This window comes from Hypanus sabinus, chromosome 29, assembly GCF_030144855.1.
Source record: "Hypanus sabinus isolate sHypSab1 chromosome 29, sHypSab1.hap1, whole genome shotgun sequence".
NCBI lineage: Eukaryota > Metazoa > Chordata > Chondrichthyes > Myliobatiformes > Dasyatidae > Hypanus > Hypanus sabinus.
In genome coordinates, this window is record NC_082734.1 from 28,116,621 (window position 1) to 28,131,720 (window position 15,100).

The window sequence follows — 15,100 nt, forward strand, 5'->3', positions numbered from 1 at the left end:
GAATGCCTACAAGAAAATGACTCTCGGGATTGTATATGGTGACGTATGTTTATTTGATAATAAATTTACTTTGAACTTGCTGAGAATAAATGCACCTGGAAAGATAAAGAAAACAGCTGCTTTAGGACTGGTCATAGCTTAAAGTATTAATAATATCTTCATTCTGCTCAAAATCTGGAAAAATAAAGCATAATTGGAATAAAAATAAAGTGAAGGAAGGTAGATAATTATCAACAACATGGATGCTTTTAAGATTTGTAGTATTGCAGCTGCTATTTTAATGAAGTCTGTGATAGGGGTCCTCCAAGGCTCTGTGGAAGGCTGGTGGTAGCCTTTGGGGCTTCTGGGCTTGTAGCTATCTTTGAAAACTTGTAACCAGGCTTGGAAATCTGCTGTTGGTGGAAAAAGAGGGATTAGAGTTGTAAGCTACGCCGAGCCTGATATTCTTTGCTTTCCTCTGCCAGAGTTCAGTGAAGCACCATGAATGCCATATTCGGAAGAAGAAAGACCCCGGAGGAGATGCTCCGGCAGAACCAGCGGGCACTGAACCGGGCCATGAGGGAGCTGGACCGCGAGCGAACAAAGCTGGAGCAGCAGGAGAAGAAGATCATTGCGGACATCAAGAAAATGGCCAAACAGGGGCAGATGGTATGTGCGCGCAAAGCCTTTTCAGGAGCTAATTCTTCCAGAGGAGAGTAACCTGATGGGCTGGATCACTTAGAACAGAGATCAGAATAAAAAGACTTGTGTTCCTCTTCCTGACAGAAGGCGCAGTGCTGTGTCTGGGAGAGCCACTCTCTCCCGGTGACCTGAGTGTGTGGAATTTGCCTGTAATTGTGTCAGTTTCCTCCAGGTGCTTGGGTTTCCTCTCACAGTCCAGAGGGTCACTGTAAATTGCACCTGGTGTGTGGACCAGTGGTGAAATCTGGAGGTAATAGGGAGGACACAATGGGCAAAATTGAGCCCACTAAACCTATCAAGAACACATCTGATAAGATACAGGAGCAGAATTAGGCCAATTGGCCCATCAACTCTGATCTGCCATTTCATCATGGCTGATCCAATTTTCCTCTCAGCCCCAGTCTCTTGCTTTCTCCCTGTATCCCTTCATGTCCAGACCAATCAATAATCTTTCAACCTCTGTCTTAAATATACGTAAAGGCTTGGCCTCCAAATCTGCCTTTGACAAAGAAATCCACAGATTCACTACTCTCTGGCTAAAGAAATTCCTCCTCAACTCCATTCTGAAAGGACATCCCTCTACTCTAAGGCTGTGCCTCCTGGTCTTGGACTCCCCCACCATAAGAAACATCCTCTTCATGTCCACTCTATCAAGGCCTTTCACCATTCAATAGGTCACCTCTCATCCTTTGGAATTCCAGTGAATACAGGCCCACAGCTGTCAAATGCTCACTCTCAAGACGCATACCTTGCCCACCTTTCAGGGCACCTTGCCATCCTTTTTATGCCATAGACCCGTCCCACTAACTGAGGTGCCCGTGGGCCCCAGTTTGGGAACCCCTGTAAGATCCAGAGAGTGTTGGGGAGCTCTACTAATAATAGTACCCCTTCAAGTCATCGTGATTGAGAAACATCAGCAATGCTTCATCAATGCACAGGTTTAAATCACGATTCTTGGCCCAACAGTACTTGAGTTCAAGCCTCTGCATTACCAGCTAAACCATGGTGCCATTAATATTCTCAGATGTTGTAATCAATAGCTATGTCTCTGTAAGAGAGACGCAAAAGCACAAGGACAAGCCTTTCAGCCCACGGTGTCTGCTCCAACCAAGATGATGAATTAAACTGAGCATCTGCTTGCACCTATGCCTCAGGGTCCTGTCATTTACCGCATTTGACCTCCATCAGAATACACCTCATCTGCCATTTCCAACTGGTCTATATGCTGCTGTATCCTTTGACTGCTATCCACAACTCTGCCAATTTTTGTGTCGCTGCTAACTTACTAATCATTTTCACACTGGTGGTTCACAAACAAAAAACTCTACGCATTGATCCTTGTGGAACACGAGTGGTCACAGATCTCCATCTTCATTTTCATCCTGGTCATTCACAAACAAAAAATCTCCTGGTGTTCATCCTTGTGGAACACGAGTGGTCACAGGTCCTCAGTGAGAATAGCAGCCTGCACTCCTGCACTACACTCTGACTTAAATGGCCAAGCCAGTTTCGAATTCAGTCCACTATGTTTTCATGAATTATGTGTGTCTGTGTGATACAGGCCCTTTGGCCCAGTGAGTCTATAATGACCCCAGTGTCCAACCAGCTAGCCCCATTTTCTTGGACTTGACCCATGTCTGCCTAAGTCTTGCCCCCCGATGTATTTATCCAAGATGCTTATAAATGATACTGTTCTACCTGTCTCACTCTCTTCCTCTGGCAGCTCATTCCATGTACTCACCATTCTCTATGTGAAAAAGGACCCTATAAAATCTTTGCTCTCTCAGCATTAACTTATGCCCCCTTCTCCAGTTTTGGACTCTCCTGCCCTAGGGAAAGACTTCTACTATTCATCTATGTCTCTCGTGATTGTAAACATTTCTATAAGGTGACCCCTCGTTCCCCTACGCTCCGAGGAATAAGGACCCACCCCAGCTAACCTTTCCCATAACCCTGATGCGCTAGTCCTGGCAATGCTCTGGTAGATCTTTCCTGCACTCTTTCCAGTTTAACCATGTCTTTCCGATAACAAACTAAGGAAAACAATCCTCCCCAAGTGCAACGTCACCAGCAACGTAATGTCCAGCTCCTGTACTCAGTGCTCTGACTGATGAAAACCAGGGTGCTAAATGCCTTTTTCACCACCGTCTACCTGTGATACCACTTTCAACAAACTGTGCACTTGTGCTCCAGGTCCCTCTATTCCATTACACTCTATTGCTCACATTTCTAGTACTCAGCCATTCATCGTCTAAGTCCTACAATGGTTTGACTTTCTAACTTGCACTAACTCACACTTGCCTGTACTGAAATCCATTTGCTGCTCCTCAGCCTCTTCCCTAACAGATCAAGGCCCTGCTGTAATCTGTTATAGCCTCCGCTATCAACAATACCTAGCTTGGTATTATACATAAGCTTACTGATCTAACCTTGAGCATTCACATCCAAAATCATTGAAATAATGAGTAATAAGGGTTCCCTATGTCATTACACTAGTCACTGGCCTCCATTCTGTGAAACAGCCTTCAGTGCCACCACCTTCCTACCTTCGAGCCAGTTGTGAATCCCTCTAACTAGCTTATCCAGGATTCTGTGGAACCTAACCCTCCCGACCAACCTAGCATGCAGGACTTAATCTAAGGCCTTACTGAAGTTCAAATGGATTACATGCATTACCTTAACCTTTCAGTTATCTGTTCAAAAATTAAAAAAACATTATCAAGCACAACTTACTGCAGACACAAAGCCATGCTGACTCCTAATCAGCCTCCGCCTATCCATATGCTAGAAGATACTGCCCCTCAGAATTCCCCCCAGTGACTTTCCCATCACTGATGGCAGGCTGGCCAGCCTGTGGCTTCCTGGCTTGTCCTTGCTACTCTCCTTAAACAAAGCAAAGGCATTGGTGACCTTCCAGTCTTTGGGAACTTAACCATTGGATAACGATGAAGCTGATATCTTGGCTTCATCGTTAGGCCTGTGTGAGCAGTGAAAGGGTCGGTGACACGGAAGAGAAGTGTGAGGAAAAACATTTGCTGAAGTTTGAAAATGTATTCAGTGTGCAAACAAGAGACGCACACAAAATGTTGGAGGAACTCAACAGACTGGGCAGCATCAATGGAATAGAGTACAGTCGCGTTTCAGGCTGAGACCCTTCAGCAGGACTGCCCTTGTGATTGCAGCATCACCCATCATGACGGAGACCATCTGGTCCCATTCTTCCTCATTCTTTCACACATTACATCCTTTATTATCAAGAGCAACACAGTTGGAGGGTCTCAGCAGGTCAGGCAGCAGCTGTGGAGGGAACTGAACAGTAGCTGAGACCCCTCATGAGGTCTGGAAAGGAAGAGGGCAGAAGCCAGAATGAAAGGGGTAGGAGGAGGGGGATGGGCATGAGCTGGTGAGTGTTGTGTGAATCTGGGAGGTGATAGTTTTATTTATGGAAATACAGCACAGAATAGGCCCTTCCAGTCGTTTGAACCACACTGTCTAGCAATGCCTCGATTTTAATTCCAGCCTAATCACAGGTCAACTTACAATGACCGATTTCCACTAACTGGTATGTCTTTGGACTATGGGAGGAAACCGGAGCCCCCAGAGGAAACCCACGGAGTCACAGGGGAGAACGTACAAACTCCTTACAGGCAGTGGCAGGATTTGAACCTGGGTTACTGGTACCGTAAAGCTAACCACTACGTCTCCATGCTGCCCTGGTGTCAGCGAAGGGCTGAAGAAGGAATCCATGGCTCTAGTAGATTTTGGAATAAAGGGAAGGAGGTGGACAACCAGAGAGAGGAAGGTGAAGGTGACAGGCAGTTCTTGAAGATGCAGGAGTGGAGAATGAAGGGGTAAAGGGGTCAGAAGGATTGGAGGAACAGAGAGGAATTGTTACCAGATGATAAAGAAATCAATATTGATGAAATCAGGTTGGAGACCACTAAGATGGAGTAGTACCTCACTCCGTTTTGACTGCCACAACTTCCCTTACTGAGCAGAACCACTCTAGTGTGTAAAACAAAAACCCTTTTGCTCATGTCACTCTTGTTTCTCGCCCAGATTAGCGAAGGCATGGGTTTAGTGTGAGAGGGGAGCAATTAAGAGGAACCTGGGAGGATATTCTATAGAGGGAATGAGTTTGAGGCAGGTACATTAACAACATTTAAAAGTCACTTGGATAAGTACACGGATAAGAAAAGTTCAGTGCGATGTGGGCCAATGGGTCCAGGTTGGATTGGAAATGTGGTCAGCATGGAGCAGTTGGGCTGAAGAGCCTGTTTCCATTCTGTGTGGCTATGAATCCAGTACTGATGGTGTGCAGTCCGTGCACTAAGCGCTTAGTGGACCATGCAGGCTGGAAAAGGGAGAGCTGAAGGACGATGTGGTAAAACCCTTGCTAGGTCTCCCAGCAGGCTGATGAAGGTGTGGTTCTGTGGAGGAGTCTACAGCCAGGAGTGTTAAGTGTAGTAGCTACCATGAGATCTGACTTAAAGGTCAGGAGAAAGTCCTCTGCTGAGTGTGGACAAAGTGGAACTGGGGAAGAATTGAATCAAGTAGTAGAGGAACACGTAAGAGGGGATTGAATGAGTAATTGAGGAACATGTAAGGGGGGTTGAATGAGTAACTGAGGAACATGTAAGAAGGGGTTGAATGAGTAACTGAGGAAAACCAGGGTGCAGTGAAGGGATTTGATTTGGAGTCTCATACCAAGGCCTTTCAGCCCACCAAGTCTGTGCTGACTTTCAAGCTCCCAATTACATTAATGCCAATGCCATTTTGTGTTCCCCACATTCTACCACTTAATTAAATCTTTGGGATGTGGGGGAAGCCAGAGTCACAAGGAAAGCTTACAAATGGTATGGGATTGAAGGGCGGGTCACTGGAGCTGTGGAGTAGTGACTCGAATAAAGTGGAGGAAGGAGCTGGATTTCGTGGGTCTCGTTTTGTGCTCTAAGTTTTTCCTTTTATCCACTTAGCTTAAAATTCAACAGTATTTTAAAAAAAAGTCTTGTTGTGGGGAAAGAAATGGCAGCTTGTTTCTGGACTGAATATCTCGACAGTACCTATGAATGGTATTCTTTTGCCAAACCCTAGGATGCAGTGAAAATAATGGCAAAAGACTTGGTGCGAACGCGTCGCTATGTGAAGAAGTTCATTATGATGAAGGCAAACATCCAGGCCGTGTCACTGAAGATCCAGACTCTGAAATCGAACAACACCATGGCCCAGGCCATGAAAGGAGTCACCAAGGCCATGGCTACCATGAATCAACAGGTAAGGTTTTGCTTGTGAAGCGAGTTGGGTGTGTGGTGAAATACTGTAGTAAAGACGAGGAAAACAGCTGAATCAGTTCCTTATTGAAGAAGGCATTAACTGGCATTGGGGATGTTCCATGAATAATTCACCAGGCAATTCCTGGGATGAGAGGGTTGTCCTATCATGGGTGGCTTGGGAAATTAGATCTATATTTTTCTGATTTTAGAAACAATGAGGATTTTATTGAAGTGCATAATCTCCTGGGTGGGGGGAGTGGCACAGCAGGATTATGCAAAGATGTCTCTGTAACTGGGAGTGTCTCAAATGAGGGGTCATGGTTACAAAATTAGGGGGCAGGTTGGAATTTTATCTTGGAGAGTGATGAATTTCTGGAAATATCTACCCTGGTGGGCTGTGGAGGCTGGATCACTGGGCCTGTTGAAAGAGGAAGCAGCCAAGCTTCTGAAAGACCAGGCAATCGAGGACATTGGGGACCAGGCAGAGAGAAGGAACCGAGACCTGGGTAGGTCAATGGGGGTGGGGGGGGGGGTGGGTGTCATATGGAATGGTGGCTCAGCTTGGAGGTCCTTCTCCTATTTCCTGGTTTTCTTTGGTGTGTTGAGGAATGGGTTTGGTGACTGAAGACAACAAGAGTCGTGAGGGGTGGATGAAGAACGTGAGGAAAGGAATGCAGAGAGCAGGGCTTTCGTGGTTGCTCAGTCATACAAGTAGCACAGTGTAGCAGTGCAGAGTTAACTGGCGGCTGTTCGTTGAGCCCCTGACAGCCTCAAAAAATGCTAAAAATATAATTCATCAACAGCTGTGAGGAGCAGGAGATGAGTTATTTTGGAAGAGGGAGAGCGCTATGTGCTGAATCATGATACCTAGCTAGCTAGTCCCAATTTCTGCATTCTTCCAGGTCCCATCCTCCATGTAGCTGCTGCTGTAGTGACTCTGTTGTACCTGACCCAACCACTTCCTGCGCTCATTCCGTATCCTCGCCACCCTCTGCATGGAAAAAGTTGCCTCTCAGAACACTTTAAAATCTTTCCCCTCTCAAGCTAAATCTATGCCTCCTAGTTTTTGACATTCCTACCCTGTGATAGACTTATCATCCACTTATCTTTCACTCTAACATTTCCATAAAGTTCATTCTCCTACATTCCAAGGAATAAAGACCCAGCCAGGCCAACCTCTCCCTATATCTCAGGCCCTTGTGTCTTGGCAACAACCTCGTAAATCTTCTCTGTATTCTTTCCATTTTGACCATGTCTTTTCTATAACAGTGACCATAACTGGCATCTGGGTGCTGGCAAATTCCACCCACGTTAAGCACCAGCTTCTCTTTGATCCTCAGGCACCTTCCTAATTTTTTTCTTTATGATCGATCATCATCAAAACTCTTCCAGTTTCAATGACCTGTTCATCCAAACCTGAACTCCATGTCGCTGCAGAGAAATGTTGTTGAAGGTTTGGATTAATTGTAGCTGGTGGTGAGAGTCTTCTTGCACTCAAAGTCCTGACCTTTCCTTCTCCTTGCAGCTGAAGTTGCCTCAGATTCAGAAGATCATGATGGAATTTGAGAAGCAGACAGAGATCATGGACATGAAAGAGGAAATGATGAATGACGCCATTGATGATGCCATGGGCGATGAAGATGACGAAGAAGAGAGGTAAGTGTAGAGTATCTCATGGGTTGTGACTTTTGAGTCCAGGGAGCAGGCGCAATCCGCTTCATAATTTGGGATTCTTTATTATTCATCTCTGGATGTAATGTTGACAAAGCTGGTATAGAGAAGTCAGTTGTAAGCCCACCTTTTAGAACCTCTGCAACTGTTCCCACAGCAATTTTGGGTATGGCTGTGAGGATTTACAATGATAGAATGTGGATGTATTTCCAAATTGGGGTGGTGTTTCTTGGGGAACTCTTTGATGTTTCTTAGGGAACTGTGCTCCCACACAGCTGCCAGCCATGGTCCTCTGGATGGTGATTTTGGCTGTTGGATTACTTTCACTCTTGGCCAGGACTTGAGCTCTGAGATGTGTCAAACTCCCAGCAGTGGTGGTGGTTCACTACTTTGGTTCCCTTTTTTAAGAACTACTGATGTCCAGTGCTTCACCCTGCTCCAGAGGACAGTATACCGCTCTGCCTGTTCCTGGCAGTTCAACAGAGATTCACTCTCCATGCATCCATCCTTCTTTGAAAGGATTCTGTTAAACTTGTCTCTTGGTTAGCAGACTTGGAAATAGTTTTTTCTTCTTCGTCAAAGTACTGACAGAAGGCATTGTGTGCACATGTACTCAGCAGGCAAGCTCGGAGCTAGGTCACTCTGCTAATACCTGGTGCTCTGCAATAGCACTGGATCCATGAATGCAGGGGTTTGTTTGTGATAGAGGCAGAAATATCCCTCTATCCTTCAACTGTGATTCAAATTCATTCTCCCTGGAGAGTCAGTGTTGGGTTATCAGCTGCCTGGGGAAAACAAGAGCTGACTGGGTTGCTGATGCCCAGGGAAGTGAAAGGTGATTTAAGCATGTCCATGCCCACAGAAAAGCTGTGTGTGTAGTATATCGCTGTGTTCCTTCCAAGCTGCAGGGCTTTCTCTGTTGCATCATGCATTGAACTGCGGTGGCTTCGGGCCATGAAAAGTTTGTCACCACTTTACTGACAGTGGCGGATGAATCTTAATCATCAAAGACATTCACCTAGCAATACAAAGCTTTTATTTTGAGGCCCCAAGTACAAAGTAGTGGAACAGGCAGAGTGTGCTACTGCCTCCTGGAATAGGGTGAGACGCTGGACATCAGCAATTCGTTAAACAGGAAACTCCAGATCACCAGCAACCAAAACAGTGGAAATTTGGTTAAGTCTGCACTTGGCTGTGGTTGCGTCAGAGGGATGTATTATCCTTGACTTGGACACAGAGTCAATTCAATAATACAGAAAGATCAAAAGATATTAAGCTTGTGTAAGTTTTGTACTTTCTAATGGTGTTTACAGTACAAGTATCCTCCACTTGTCGAAACTTCGCTTTACGCCATTTCACTTTTACGAAAGACCTACAGTAGTACCTGTTTTCGCTAACCAAAAGAAATCTGAAGAGGAATGTTCGCTTTTACGAAAGCAAGATGTGTCCTAAGGTATCAGAAAAGCCTAAGAGAGCTCGTAAGGGTGTTATGCTAGCATAAAGCTGGATGTAATTAAGTGTTTCAATCATAGTGAACAAAATAAAGACATTGTGCGTTGAACTTGCCTGCGTCCACCATTCATACTATTTACACACTGAGAGAAAGAATCTTGAAAGCTGCCAATGTTACTATTGGTTCTGCTAGCAGCATATCATTCCTGCTTTTACTATATGTTAGTGTTATTTTAGGTTTTATGTGTTATTTGGTATGATTTGGTAGGGTATTTTGTGGGTCTGGGAACACTTAAAACTTTTTCCCATATAAACTAATGGTAATTGCTTCTTCACTTTATGCCATTTCGGCTTATGAAAGGTTTCATAGGAACACTCTACTTTCGGATAGTGGGAAATTGTAATTGAGAGGAGTTTAGAGGCAAATCATTAACATTAGGCTGGGCAATTTCTGGAAACATTTCACACAGGCTGGATGGAGGAAAACATAGTACTCTTTCCTACCCCCCCCTCCTCCTCAAAATCTGAGGCTGGAGACTGGTCATGAGGAGTTCCATATCTCAAGTCGAGGGGGTTGTGGAGGCTGGTGCGGGATCCATGGATTCCAGTGCAGTGTGCAGGTTGGTAATGGGTGTCTGTTGTTAGTGGATTTGGTTGCTGGCTCTGAGTACTGGGGAATGTAAAAGGAAAGGAGTTTGATTGTCACAAGCAGATGCTGGAAATCTAAAGCAACACACACAAGATGTCGACTGTGTACTCTTTTCCATAGACTCTGCTGAGTTCCTCCAGCATTTCGTAGGGATTTGAGTCGGCCGTGCTGCAGCGGGATGAGGGAACAAGCTGGAGATCTGAATGGAATCTCCTGTTCCTGTGTGCAGATGGGATTAAACAGCCTGCATGCCTGTCTGGGGAGTTGGGTGAAGCTGCAGGAGGGCATGACCATCATTCTTTCAGGGACTGAGTGTTGTTTCTCAACTCAAATCCGCAGAGAGAGAAATCTTGGCATCAGGCTCCACATCTCTGCTCCCACCACAGTGAATACCAAGAATAAACTAGTACATGTGTATCTCTCTTGTATTTCAGTGATGCTATCGTGTCTCAGGTCCTGGATGAACTTGGACTGACCCTGACTGATGAGCTGTCTAGTAAGTATCACAGGGGTGAAAGGTGGGTTCAGCCAGCTGAATAATGTTGTAGCATGCAGCCGACACATTGAACCGGCGAGCTAATGAGCAGACTGTACCCGTTTTCTTCTCTCTATCGGAAGCTCTTGAAATTTATTGTCTCCTTATGGAGGGCTGTAGGACAAACTCGGGATGGGATGGCTCACTGGGCAACCCTTTTGGCATGGAGTTGGGTGAAACGGTCTGCTTCCCTGCTTTTTGAGTACCCTACAGCCATACACAGTTCAGTGAAGTCTACCTGACAGGCAGGAAGGTCCAGTGTATTAGTGAGATCCTGGGGGAGGGGTGTGGGGAAGGAGCACCTGCATTAAAACCCTCACCTGAACCCTAACCCTTTCAAGACTGCTGGATATGCCTGAGTGCTTTATATCCAGTGATGTCAAAGGAATTTAGGGTTATGGGACTCAGTAGGAAAATATTGTGGGCACCCCTCCAAGAGGACCACAACCTTATCGTGGGTTTTGGAGACTTGTGTGCCTCAATGACCTGGAGAGCTTTGTTGGCTAGAGTCAGGACCTTGTGATTTGGCTCTTGGTTGGGTCACCCATGCCAAACAGGTCAAAGGGTAGAAGCTAGACTAAGAGTGGTCCACTGCCAGGTTTGTGGGTTCGGCTCAGGGCGAATGACCCAGACTGGCCCAAAAACAATTTTTATGGAAACAGCAATGAAGAATCCTTCCAAATGGACTGCATCCTTCATTGCAACCCTAAACACCATAAGCATAATGGACAGCAAGTATCATGGCCAACAGCAGATAAGCTTTGATCTTATTGAAAAGTGCATAGCAGGTCTAAGCTCTTGTGGTTGCTTTTGGTGAACATTTGTTAAGCTCTGTCTGATAATATAACTAAAACAATAGCCAGGTGTGGGAATCAGACGGGTAAATGTGAGATAGGTTGTGAGAAGTAATTACTGACCATGCCTCTGAGTGCAGCCCCAGGGTCTCCATGTCCACCTGAGGTAGCAGACAGTTGTCTCATCTGAAAGCCATTCCCTATTGCAGCGTGGATTTTTCTTGGAGAGCAGCATATCAGGTTAAATGTTGCGTCAACTCTCTGCAGTTGGGATTGTATCCAGTGCGGGTGTGATGGGTAAGAGTTCTGATCTCTGGAGCTCTTTGATCACAGTGGAAAGGTCATCTCCAGCTGTAGCAGTCAGAGGTCTTTGGCCTGGTCCATTCCCCAGGCAGCTAACCCCAGGATGTTCCTTTCGCCTTCTAGATCTGCCAAGCACTGGAGCATCACTCAGTGTCGCTGCCGGGAAAAAGGCAGAGCCGGCTGTCTTGGAAGACGCAGATGCTGACCTGGAGAAACGGCTGAAAAACCTCCGCAAGGACTGAGTGGGTCGCCACGTGGTTGTTTTAAAAATTTAAATTAGCTGTATAATATAGACTGCACGGAGCGATTGTGATTTGGTATTTCTTTTGGTTTGTGGGAGTGATCGCCAAGTTGGTACATCTGGGGAGGGAGGGGGTAGCAATGGGCAGGACACACCAACTTAAGAACGAGGAAATCTAAGTGAATCCACTATAGCTGGGAGTCAGTGGCAGAGAGAGTTGGAGCCTTGTTGGTTGCCAGTGTCTATTATTCCCAAGTCTTTATTTTTCTTTAATCATCCTTTACCAGTGTTGTATTAATGCTCACCAAAGTTTCGGGCGAGGAGCACTCCAAATTCAAACCCACCTCCTCCCCACCAACACTTTAAAGGAAGTATTTAAAAAGCACCTGTGATTTTGGATCCTTTGGAGGGAGATGAGCAAATTCGTTTCGTTGCAGAGGCTGGAGGAACGTGAGGGTGAACACAAATTTCTTGGTGGTTGTAACACTATTGGGACTGGCTTGTGCCGATTCACGTTGAGCTTTATGGCCACTGGCTCAACGTGGACTATGTATATTCCCACTCTTGGTCATACACCGGACTGCACCTCCTCTAACTCCAGTAAAAATACATCAGCACTTGGACCCATGCCAAATACTCATCTCGGCTGGGAGAAGGAGTAGAGGGACGTTGTAGCCCACCCGGTCACTCGGGCATTAAGGCTGACTGATTATTTTTAAAAATCACTTAGTTCCGAGGAGATTTGTATGCCGTGAGGTGAGCACTAGACCCAAAGAAAGAGCGGTTCCAACCTAATGCTGGTGCATCTAATCCTGTTCCAGTGGGGTGACTGGAAATGACATTCTATGTGCAATTAAAAATCTCAGCTCACTCTTCACTTTGTCAACTTTGTCCTTTGTACATTCTTCTGCCAATGTTGATTATGGAGTGTACCGATCCATTGTATTGTCCTGGTACAGGGCCACCACTGCTAAGACAGTGTCATTACAGCGTGACTTGCTTATGTGGCTAGATTCCATGGTAAAAAGGGACAGAGTTTAATAAATATGAGAATAAAATAAAGTTGGCCTGGGTTACATTGCAATAGCTTGTTCTAATTCTACTCCCATCTCTAACTCCATTCACATGATGTGGTCACTCCTCAATGTTGTGCTTTGGCTGCTATTGAATCAATGAATTGCTGACAAGGATGTACAAGTAGCAAGTGAATCCCAGGCTGTGACGAGTGTAACTCCCGGCGTTGCCTGGTTAAGACGTGCCATGGCGTTGTCTATACTAGGTCTGCACCCTTTCAGCCCAGTTCTGCTACCCTGGAGTTGGTTCTGCAAACCTGACTCCCCCCACGCATTGCAGACCCTGCCCTCGGCCTCTCCAGACAGAATTGTAGGAGTTTTCTTTTAGTGTTCAATTGCTGCTTGCGGTGGACGGTGTGCAGGAGAGCTTGAAGGCAGCTTGAAGGCCCGAGTCATTTTGCTGGGCTGCTCCCAGAAGACTGCAGACTCCTGTGCATGTTCCTGCCCACTGGCTGGGCATCCCTGCTCAGTGCTGTATATTATCAACACCCAGCTTGTTGCTCACTGACTGAAACATTAAAAACCGAGCGACGCAAGATGATGGAGAGAATTTTCAGCAGTGTTTGAACCATAAGGTGAACAGGTAGTTTGCCTTCAGTTTGTCTATCGTTCAAAAGAATGTACTTGAAGCAAATCTGTTGTTATATCCTCGATATCAACAACCCACTGGTTGAGCTTGGAAGTGACTGAGCAAGTGTGACACAGTATCAGAAGCCGCTGTCGTATCTCTTCATTAGTGTTCCCTGTCTCTGTAGGAGTGCCTAAGGAACTTCCATTATCCCTGCAACCTATCTTGTGAGCTTGTCTCTACCACAAGATTTCACTTGCTCATGGGGAGGGAACCTGTGGAGTCCATGGTGTAAAGATGTTCAGCTTCTAGCATGGCTAAAAATGAAATCTTGTAAAATAACTTCTATGCAAGTGGCCATTATGATGCACTTTTGTTGAATCACATCATTCTTGAAGAGAGCCTACACAAATGTGTGTGTGTGTGTGTCGAATATCAGGAGATGAGTGTCAGGGGCAATGTGCAGTCAGTTAATTTTCTTGCAAAGCTTTTATATTCAGGCAACCTATTTTCTTTGGTTTCCACATTTACGATCAACCTGATGTGCCGTAATAAAGTGTTTACCATTTGGTTATTTTTTGAAATTTGACCAGAGTCCAGCATCTTTGTGGATTTCCATTTCAGCATTGTTTTCTGTTGCTGTGTAGTGATTGAACAAGGGGGTGATGGGCTGATGGACCAGGTGGGGAGGGGGCTTGTGGGTGGAAGGGAGTTGGGGAGGAGGAGCTGGGCAGTGTGCTGATGAATGAAGTGGGGGGAGGTGGGCAGCGGGCTGGTGGACAGAGGGAGGGGTAAAGCTGGCAATGTCTGTGGTACTTGGGACAGAAGGTAACATGAGGATCAGATATTGTAGCCCCTCAGGCTTGTTCTGATGAGCCATGCTCATAATATCTTGAGCACAATCCCTATATCCCTCTATCCCTTTATTTGCAGATCTGATCCTCGATAGCACAGTCCTGCAGAGCATCTGCTAAAAATTTTCCATTCAGCATTGGGATCCTTTTGTTTCAGTCCAAGTGGACAACTCAATTATCTATCTTCTCCTTTCAGATAAAGTCCCATTTCTACTAAACTCTAGTCAGCATAGATGTACATTTTCATGAAACTATCCTCTTTCCTGGGACTCAGACACTGCACTGACTCCAGTACATGTGTACCATTCCTTGTCTGTGGACACCTGCAGTGTGACTAATAGCTTCCTCATGAAAGCTCTAAAAGGGTATCCTTATGCAAAATCCAATTTCCTTGGAAAGGGATCGAGTGCTTTCCCAGCATTTATGATGAGGAAACTCTTATAAGGTTTCCGGCTGGGCACAGGTATCAATTTTAACTGACGTTTCAGTGACTAGCTCTGCCATCTTCATCAGGGATGATGCCTATGCACGTCTAGTACGGTGGCATTTTTACCACTGTTGTCCCTCCCTCCTGATTGGTTAGTCCTCAACCAAACAGGTTTCTGCTGTCCCACCTTGTTTATAATCGAATTCCAGTTCTTCTTTGGTGGCAATGCAACACTGCATTTGCAATGGCCTCCAATGGCTTTCGGGACTGCCTGGTGAAGCAAGCCATTGACATAAAACTAGAGGAAAGGAATTTTAACAAAGTTGAAGGTCTTGCTCTAATTCAGAACTGGCATTCGAATGTAAATAAGCTGTGACAGCAGAAACCTGATTGGTTGAGGACTAACCAATCAGGAGGGTCAGACGACAGGGGTATATATAGACATGCGTGATGAAGATGGCAGAGTTTATCACTGAAACATCAGTTAAAATCAATACCTGTACCTGGCTAGAAGCCCAAGAAGACTTTATTCATCTGGTTTCCTTATTAAGACTTACATAACATTTTCTTTCCTCATTG

At 45.5% G+C, this 15,100-nt stretch overlaps 1 protein-coding gene across 1 annotated transcript; it reads left to right on the forward strand.

Moving 5' to 3' along the window:
* The first annotated feature begins 465 nt into the window (after positions 1-465).
* LOC132383170 (charged multivesicular body protein 2a) lies at positions 466-13,829 on the forward strand. The gene is made up of 5 exons (XM_059954041.1): positions 466-648; positions 5,776-5,955; positions 7,480-7,610; positions 10,161-10,222; positions 11,482-13,829. Exons 1-5 carry the CDS (start codon positions 481-483, stop codon positions 11,598-11,600), a joined length of 660 nt encoding a protein of 219 aa, XP_059810024.1. The 5' UTR covers positions 466-480; the 3' UTR covers positions 11,601-13,829.
* Positions 13,830-15,100: the final 1,271 nt, after the last annotated feature.

Excerpts from the sequence above, each read along its gene's own strand:
- LOC132383170 (XM_059954041.1), top strand. The coding sequence starts at position 481 with ATGAATGCCATATTCGGAAGAAGAAAGACCCCGGAGGAGATGCTCCGG. Across the intron at positions 649-5,775 it reads TGGCCAAACAGGGGCAGATG|GATGCAGTGAAAATAATGGC; the intron begins GTATGTGCGCGC and ends GCCAAACCCTAG. Across the intron at positions 5,956-7,479 it reads TGGCTACCATGAATCAACAG|CTGAAGTTGCCTCAGATTCA; the intron begins GTAAGGTTTTGC and ends TTCTCCTTGCAG.